This window comes from Zonotrichia leucophrys, chromosome 23 (assembly GCF_028769735.1).
Source record: "Zonotrichia leucophrys gambelii isolate GWCS_2022_RI chromosome 23, RI_Zleu_2.0, whole genome shotgun sequence".
Classification (NCBI taxonomy): Eukaryota; Metazoa; Chordata; class Aves; order Passeriformes; family Passerellidae; genus Zonotrichia; species Zonotrichia leucophrys.
The window spans coordinates 2,799,174-2,807,919 of NC_088192.1; the positions used below are offsets into that span (position 1 = coordinate 2,799,174).

The following is an 8,746-nucleotide window of genomic DNA, read 5'->3' on the forward strand; positions in this document are numbered from 1 at the left end:
CCAGGAGTGAAAGAGGAGTGGAAAAAGCCTTTTTACAAAGCAGGAAATGGGGTGCTGTAGGTTTCCTGCTGGTTGGATGGAAAGAGGAGCTGCCTTCTGAGGACACCCAAGATTAACAGAGGAAAAAGCAGAAACATCAGCAAGGATTGAGAAATTTTTTTTGGTTGCAGCTCCAGTCGTGCCCAGGTGGTGCCCACACAAACCAGGCTGGCTCTGGTGGCACTGGTGGCTTTTTCTTGTGTCCTCCTAAGGCAATCCTTGCTTGGCAAGCAGAATTCTGGAAAAAAGCCCCTCTGGGCTGTGATTTTCCATCTTTCACTCCAGAATTACACACAACGAGTTTACAATGTTCCCTGTGCCACCTCCAGGTGTATCCAGGAGGAATTTCTGCATGGAAAGGGTGGTCAGACATCGCAACTCAGGGAGGTGCTGGAATTTCATACCTAGAGGTGTCCAAGAAGGTCTGGATGTGACACTCAGGGCTCTGGGATGGGGACAAGGTGGGGATTGGGCTCAGCTTGGATTTTGTGACCTGGGAGGGCTTTTCCAACCTCACTGATCTGGGACTTTGGGTGTTCACACCTCAGGAAATGACACTGCTGATAATTCACACACCAAAACCAGCTCCTCCACCTCCTCCCAGGTGGAGCAAAAAAAGCCTCACCCGGTTTAAACTCCCCTTAAATCCTGATTCCCTTTCCCTTCCCATCATTCCTCACTGGATATTGGAGCCAATCAATGGGATTCCAGCACCTCTGACATTTCTGTGCATGTCAAAGAGACAGCTCAATGCTGCACTCAACAATTCCAACACTAGAGAATCTTTACTACTTAATCATTTCCCTTTTTTTTTTTTTTTTGTAGCCCTTAAAGTCTTATCTCTCCCCTTCCATTTGAATTTGCTCTATTTTCTGTTGGGAAAAAAAAAAAGCCTAATTTAAATTTAGGCCTATTCATGGTGTTTCTGAACCTCCCAATGCCTGGAAACATGGAGGAGAGTAAAGAAGTATTATTTAAAATCCACTCAGCTAAACAGAGCTTTGTTATAATTTCACTAAAGCCTGTGAAAAATTACTCCAGCCCTGTGTCTCAGGATACTCCTGATAAAAATGGAGTTTAAAAGACTTTGCTTGCAATGCTGCGGGCTCAAAACCAGTTAAGGCTGCCTGACCTTGCCCCCAACTAACCCTCAACATTATCATAACAATTTCCTCTGGTCAAGATCCAGGCCAAATTCTGGCAGGGGTTGGGAGGGCAGCAGCAGGAACAGAAGCACAGCTGTGAAATTTGGCATTTCCCACCCAGCTGGGCTCTCAGAAAGCTGAGGAGGGCAGCAATAATTCCATGGCTGGAAATCCCTGGAATGCTGCTGGAAGTGGCTGAGAGCAGGAACCATTCCCTGGGTGCAGAGAAGTGAGGAATGCTCAGTTCTGCTCATCCCACAGCACTGACATCCCCTGGTCAACGCTCAGCCACACCTGGGACACAAATCCATCACAAACAAAATTCATAAACAGCTTTAGAAGAGAAGTCTGGGAAAAAACTGTTTTCCATCGAGAAAAAATAATAATTACAGGGCTTTAAAACTGATGAGTTGCTGTTTCAAGCTGCTGCATCCTCCCTTAACCCAGTACCAAGCAAGGTGCTACTAATAAAGCACAGTGTGTAAATAATGGTGTCAAGACCCTTTTAGAACAGGCCATTAAAATGTGTTTTATCTGTGTTTATCCACACCCACGGGGCCTCCACATGCCCCTGATTCACCTTGCAGTTGATTCCCCAGAAAATACCAGAAAGGGGTGAGAGCAGCACTGCTGTGCCCACCGGACTGACAATCAACAGACAGAATTCCAGAACCAACAGACAGAATTCCAGAACCAACAGACAGAATTCCAGAACCATCACATTCCAGAGGCCAGGCAGGTCTCACCACCAACCCACAGCCAAAAGGAAAATCCAGAGCCCTCAGCCCATCCTATCCCTGTGAAACCATCACTGCAGCCTTCAAACTGCAAGGGAGAACCTCACAAAAGCACTTTCACAGTCACAATAAACTTCAAACTGGAGGGAGGAACCTCACAAATGAGAGGAATGGTGGATTTGTCTTTCCAAACAAGCTGTGGGGCTGCTGGGAGAGAAAACCAGCACTGGGAGAGAAAAGAAACAATGGGAAGGATTTCACTAGATTGGTGAATGGAAAAAGATATTTGATTTTACAAATAAACTTTAGGTTTGCTGAGAAATACGAAAGAAACAATGGGGAAGAAAAACCCCTCAATTCTGTAAGAATCAAAAATTAAAAGGGAGGGTTGTACATTAGAGGGGAATCTTTGGGATCAGGTGTTCTGGGGAGTCTGAACCTCTCAAGTACCTCAGAAATGGGGAAAGAGAGAAGGGAAATGCAGCTGGGAAATTGGGATAAAAAGGAGGCTGCGTCCTCCAAAAAATGTGAGAGATTCCAGGGGATGCCCCATGGCCTCTGCCTTGATTGGAATAAAGTTCCAGGACTCCTCTGTCTCCTTTTTGGACACAAACCTCTGGTGTTTGTGGATGGATTTTCCTAATACCAAGGACTTCCACAGGCACAATAAACTTCAAACTAGAAGGAGGAATCTCACAAACACTTCCATAACCACAATGAACTTCCCATCACCCGGCACCACCTTCCCTCCGCTCCAGCTCCATCCTGCCCCAAGGGAAGCTCCATCAGCCTGCCCTGGGACATGGCAGCACCTGAGGGCACCCCAAACCCCGTGCTGGGTTTCAGAAGGACATTTCTGGGCAGGCAGGGCCCAGCTGATGAGATGGGAGCAGGGTTTCTCTCAAGACATCCCAGGGGATGCCCCATGGCCTCTCCCTTTATCAGAATAAAGTTCCAGGACTTCTCTGTCTCCTTTTTGGCCATAATCCTCTGGTGTTTGTGGATTAATTTTCCTAACACAAAACACCTCCCATAGGCAAAATAAACTCCAGACTGGAAGGGACAACCTCACAAAGCACTTCCATAAGCGCAATGAAGCTCCCACCACCCGGCACCACCTTCTCTCCACTCCAGCTCCATCCTTCCCCCAAGGGAAGCTCCATCACCCTGCCCTGGGACATGGCAGCACCTGAGGGCACCCCAAACCCCCTGCTGGCTTTCAGAAGGACGTTTCTGGGCAGGCAGGGCCCAGCTGATGCGATGGAAGGAGGGTTTCTCCCCCTTTTTCTGTGAACTCCTGACTGATGGCTCCACGCACACAGCTCTGCTGCCACACTATGGGAGCTCCTGGCTACTGCTCCCTGCACAGCCCCGGAACGGGAGAGCCTGGAGCTCTTGGAACTTTGTTCCACAGGGGTTCAGCACATTCAGAACAGGCTGAAATCATTGCCAGGAACTGCACCCCAGACCCACGGTGACTCTGCAAAGGGTGGGTGCCTCCCCTCCCTCTCTGCCCACCCAGCACCAGGCACTGACGCCCGAGCTGGCACCCTGCTCTCACTAAAACATCCTTGCTGGGGTTTCACAATCTAAAGAGGGGAATTATTGATCAATGCCTCCGGCTCTGATGCAGATAAAAAACCATCCGAGGGCTAAAAAGCTTTCGCAGGTCTTCTGCTCACAAAGCAAAACAACCCAGAGCAGCAACCTCTGGCTGAAGGATCCAGAACAGAGAGCTCAGAATGCAGACAGGAGGGAGCAGGGGCCTGAGAAGAAAGGATTAAATGCTCAGTGAGGTACAGAGTGAAGATCCAGTATGAGTAAGCCACAGACAGCTCAGAAGAAGAGAAAAAGCTGTAAGCCCCTGGTAGAGTAAATCTGAGATTTAGGTATCTCTCCATCAGTGTGCTCACATGAGGAAAGCTCAACAGAAGCTGCTGGAAGGGTTTTCCTCCGTGCACAGGCTGAATGTTCATGCTGGAGAGATGAAAAATAGCCACCAAAATAAATATTCAGCCTTTATTAAGGACCTGTAGGTTGTTTTGGGTGGGTTTGCAGCCTTTCCTAACAGATGCTCCCAGTCAGCAGAACTGTTCAGCTCCACTGCAAGAGTGCTCAGGAGCAGCAGTTAATCCTCATCCCCCAGCCCCTGAAAGGAAACCTGCCTTACATAATAAAATCAGCCTTGCATTCCAGATAAAGTTTTTCCTCCAAAAAAAAAAAAAAAACCCAAAAGAACAAAAACCCCAAAGCCAAGGAGCTTTCATACACATCAACACCCAAACACACATTCCTCCAGCCTAGGATACAGCAGACAAGACAACAGGACTTGGAAACTTGGAAATGGGGGCACTGCACAGTGTGGAGAGCAGCCACTGCCAAGCTCTCCCACTCTTCCCCCTCCTACACACACAGAAGGACAGTCCCTAAATATTTGCTGTTTACACCAGAAATAAACTTCACTCCCTGGATCTGCTTTGGCTGCAAGGGCAGCTGTGGAAATGAGGCAGGAGACACAAAGCAAACTGCCCCCAAATTCAAGTCTTCTTCTGCTTTCAAGCCCAACCATGCATATTTCATAAAAACCAGGCTGCTGAGGCCAGCCAGCTCATATATAAGAAATATTCAACTGGGAAGGCAGGAGGAAAAGGAGGAAAGTGCTTCCATCTTCATGCAAGGCATCCAGAAATCTGTTCTATCAGCTGTGGGCAAGCAGCAGGGCAGTGAAATCCTGAATTGAGATGCCAGGGAAAGGCAGAGGGGAGAGCAGTGCTGGCATTTTTCACAGTCATGCTGCACATCAGCAGCTCCTGAAGCAGCTCATCCCAAACCTGACCCAGCAGAGCAGGGGAATGAGATCATGGAGAGCCAGAGCCCTTCTCACACGGCAGCGCTGGGAGAAAACTGCTGCTCCTGGAGGATGCAGCTCCGGAGTCTGGATCAAACACCCTCAGAGGTGCCAGGGCAGAGTGTGCCAGCACCCCAGTGGCACTGAGCACAGTGACAGCACCCCAGTGCCACACTGCCTATTGCTACCACCACCCCAGTGCCACACAGCACAGTGCCACCACTCCAGTGCCAGCACCTCAGTGCCACCACCACAGTGCTATCATCCCAGTGCCAAACAGCCTATTGCTACCATGCCAGTATCATCACCCCAGTGGCACACAGCCTATTGCCATCACCCCGGTGCCACCACCCCAGTGGCACACAGCTCAGTGCCACTACCTCAGCATCACACAGCCTATTGCCATCACCCCAGTGCCACCACCCCAGTGCCACAGAGCTCAGTGCCACCACTCCAGTGAGTGCCACCACCTAGTGCCATCACCCCAGTGCCACACAGCCTATTGCTATCACCTCACTGCCACCACTCCAGTGGCACACACCCCAGTGCCACCACCCCGGTACCACACAGCCTACTGCCACCCCTCCAGTGCCACCCCCCGCACCCCGCTCCCTGCCGGGCTCCATCCCCGCGCAGCCGGCGCTGCACCCGGAGCTCCCCGGCCGAAGTTGCCCGCGGCACTCACCCATGGCCGATCCTGCCAGCAGCCCCAGCGAGAGCAGCAGTGCCCGGCTCCAGGCGCTGCCCTCGGCCGCCAGCAGTGCCACCATGCCCAGCTGCCAGCAGTGCCTCCCGAAGCTGCAGCTGCATCCCGGCCGGTCCCATGCCAAGCAAGGTTGCATGTCAAAGGGCAGCGGCACCAATGGGGCGTGCTGGGGGTCCGCTGCTCGCCGCTCTTGGGTTTTTCCTCCTTTTTTCCTTCCCCTCGGCGATTGGGATAGTCCTCGGCTCGGCTGGATGAAGAGGAGAAAGGAAGGAGGAAGGGGGAGGTGAAGGGGAAGCGGGTCAGGCTTGTGATTTTGATTTATATATTTTTTTTCCCCTTAATTTTTTTTTTTTTTCAGCCCGGGAGGAGGAAAAAAAAAATCCCACCGCATGGAAGGCTCTGAGCTTCTGCAGCTGGAATGAACCAAGTGTGGCAGCAGCTCGGGGAGAGAGGAGAGGAGAGGGAAGGCGAGGAGAGGAGAAGAGAGGAGAGGAGAGCAGGGGAGGGCTGGCGCGTCCCTCCCGGTGGCTGTCTCAGAGCCAGCTCCTCGGCAGCAGCAGCACCACCAGCACCACGCAGCCCGCAGGGATTTATACTTCTTTTTTTTTTTTTTTTTTTTTTTTTTTTTTTATTAAGCCACTTGATTAATCGTTCCCGGAGCTTTGTTCCTTCTCTGGATGCCGGGCCAGGGGGGTGTTGTGGATAAGGGAAGAGGGGGATGCTGTGTTACCCACCCCAAACCCGGCATCCAGCCCCACAGCGCGTTTATTTTTGATAGTTTCTTGATAAAGAACGAGCCCCCCACCCCCATTTCTCTCTCTCACACACATTCCTGTTACTCACCCCTCCCCTTCCCCCATAAACAACCTGATGCTATTGACACAATTCTTGTGATGAGGCGAATTTTGTTGCAAACACGGATCACGACAGAACCCCCCCCTCCCCTCCTCTCCCTTTTCCCTGTCTGTGCCTTGTCCTGATACTGGTGGGACTGGTCCAGGGGCATGCTGGAGGTGGGAAAGGCTGTGCCCCCCTCCCCAGAGCCAACAGGGGGGCTTGGCAGGGCTGGCAGAGCCCCTTTTCTCCCTCATCACCAGCAGCACCTCCCCTTGTTTTTGTTTTAACATCTCCCGGTACGCCGGTCCCTGGAGCTGCAGGCAAGATGGGGAAAAGGGAGGGAGGAATGGGAATGCAGCCACTTAACGCCACATTCGGGAACTTCATTATCTTGCTAATGATGCTCAGATCCAGGGACAAGGAAAACAACTCGAACATGACACCAGAGCTTAAGGAAATAAATAAATAACGAAGAAAAAGGCACTCTGGAAAACGCTCGAGCATCCTCCCCCTCCTCCCTCCTCGCCAAGCACCGACTTCACGTTCGTGACAGCCTCGGAGCCGCCGCTCTCCCCCGAACCCCTGGGGAACACAGGGGGTGTCTGCCAGCCCCACACCCCCTCTCCAGCCCTGTTATCCCCTTTTTTCCCCCTGTCCACCCCAATTTCCCCCCGGGATGCGGGGCCGGGCCGGTGCCCCCGGTTCCCAGAGCGGGCCCGGGCCGCTCCCCCCGGGCCTACCGGGGCCACCTCAGGGGCTCAACCCATCCCCCTGCTCCCCCGGCCTCGCATTTGCTGCAGTTTCTTGCTGCAAAACCCCCTTCTTCGGCCGTGTTCCGGTTGCCTTGAATGAGCTTATTTGACAGCTAAAAAAACCCAAATTATAGATCGAGGGGGCTCCGCAGATCTGGGCTCAATCCTCCTTGTCTGTCCCTCTGTCCCCTCTGCATTTCAATCCTCCCACTGCCCACACCGGGAGCCGCTGCCAAGAGCCAAGGCAACCGCGGCTGGCACATGAAAGAGTTGCTTTATGTCTGTTTAAGCTGCAGCATCAATTCAAACAGCCCCGATTGTGCACAGGCACAGCTCCCTCAGGGAAAGCTCCGGGCCACAGCTCCATCAGCCGCTGTCCCCTCAGCACCCTGAGATGTCCCCCTGCCCAAAATCGCACCCTGTGCTGGGGTTGCTGCAGGGCAGGGGCTGAGCCAAGAGCCCTGCATACACCACAGGCATTAAAAAAAGGGATTGAGGAGCCAAAATCCCACTTTATTGCCCGGCAATCGGATGGCAGCTTTTACAAATCCAGGGGTTCCTCCTGAGCAGGTTTACATCACCAAAAAAACCCGGAGGTTTAGGGCTGAACAGTCTCCAGAATAATTAAGAGAATAATAATTAAGAAAAAATGCTGCGTTTATTCACGGGAAGGACAAATTGTGGCACAAACCATCCCTGGCATCCCCAACTCCTGATCCCCCAGGGAGGGATGTGGGGTTCCAAGGAGTCTCACCTTGCCACATCACCTCTCCCTACACTCCCAGTCCCTGCGAGGACACAAATCCTGCTCTGCACTGCCACCCGCAGCCCAGCCGGGCTGCAGGGACACATTCCGCGCTGATTTTATCCCATTTTAACACGTCCTGCTCGCCCCTCGTCAAAACTCTGCTCGGATTTCTCCCCAGGAACCACAACAGGATCCCCAAGGTGATTTGTGGGGTGGGTTTGGGGAGGAAATGCTTCCCTGTGAGGGTGAGGAGGGGCTGGCACTGGGAGGATGGGGTTGTGCCATCCTTGGAAGTGTCCAAAGCCTGGCTGGACAGGGCTTGGAGCAACCTGGGATAGGGAAAATGTCCCTGGGATAGGAAAGTGTCCCTGGGATAGGGAAAGGGGCCCCTGGGACAAGGAAAGGGGTCCCTGGGATGGGGAAAGTGACTCTGGGGTAGGGAAAGTGTCCCTGGGATAGGGAAAGTGACCCTGGGATAGGGAAAGGGGTCCCTGGGATGGGGAGAGTGACCCTGGGATAGGGAAAGTGTTCCTGGATAGAGAAAGGTGACCCTGGGATAGGGAAAGTGTCCCTGAAACAGGGAAAGTGTCCCAAGGATAGGGAAAGGGGTCCCTGGAATGAGGAAAAGTGACCCTGGGATAGGGAAAGGTGTCCCTGGGATAGGGAAAGTGTTCCTGGATAGAGAAAGGTGACCCTGGGATAAGGAAAGGTGTCCCTGGGATAGGGAAATTGTCCCTGGGATGGGAAAGTGACCCTGGGATAGGGAAAGGTGTCCCTGGCCATGGCAGGGTCACAGCCCAGGGTCCCTGAGGGACACCAAGGTGACCAGAGGGATGGAGCAGCTCTCCCATAAGGAAAGGCTGGCAGAGTTGGGATTGTTCCTGGAGAAAAGAAGACTCCCAAATTGTGACTCCCAAGACCTGAAGGAGCCAGC

General features: G+C 52.6%; 1 protein-coding gene across 2 annotated transcripts in view; it reads right to left on the reverse strand.

Annotated features, from left to right (window-relative positions):
- The window catches only part of CSMD2 (CUB and Sushi multiple domains 2), a 347,705-nt gene extending 341,669 nt beyond the window's left edge, over positions 1 to 6,036 (reverse strand). The window contains exons 1-2 of one of the 2 annotated variants that reach the window (XM_064731593.1): positions 5,862 to 6,036; positions 5,455 to 5,722 (exon numbers count right to left, since the gene is read on the reverse strand). In XM_064731593.1, coding sequence (XP_064587663.1) covers positions 5,455 to 5,611 — 157 coding nt within the window. In that variant the 5' untranslated portion in view covers positions 5,612 to 5,722; positions 5,862 to 6,036. Of the gene's footprint in view, positions 1 to 5,454 lie in introns of both variants that reach the window. The other variant, XM_064731594.1, reaches the window with a different exon arrangement.
- Positions 6,037 to 8,746: the final 2,710 nt, after the last annotated feature.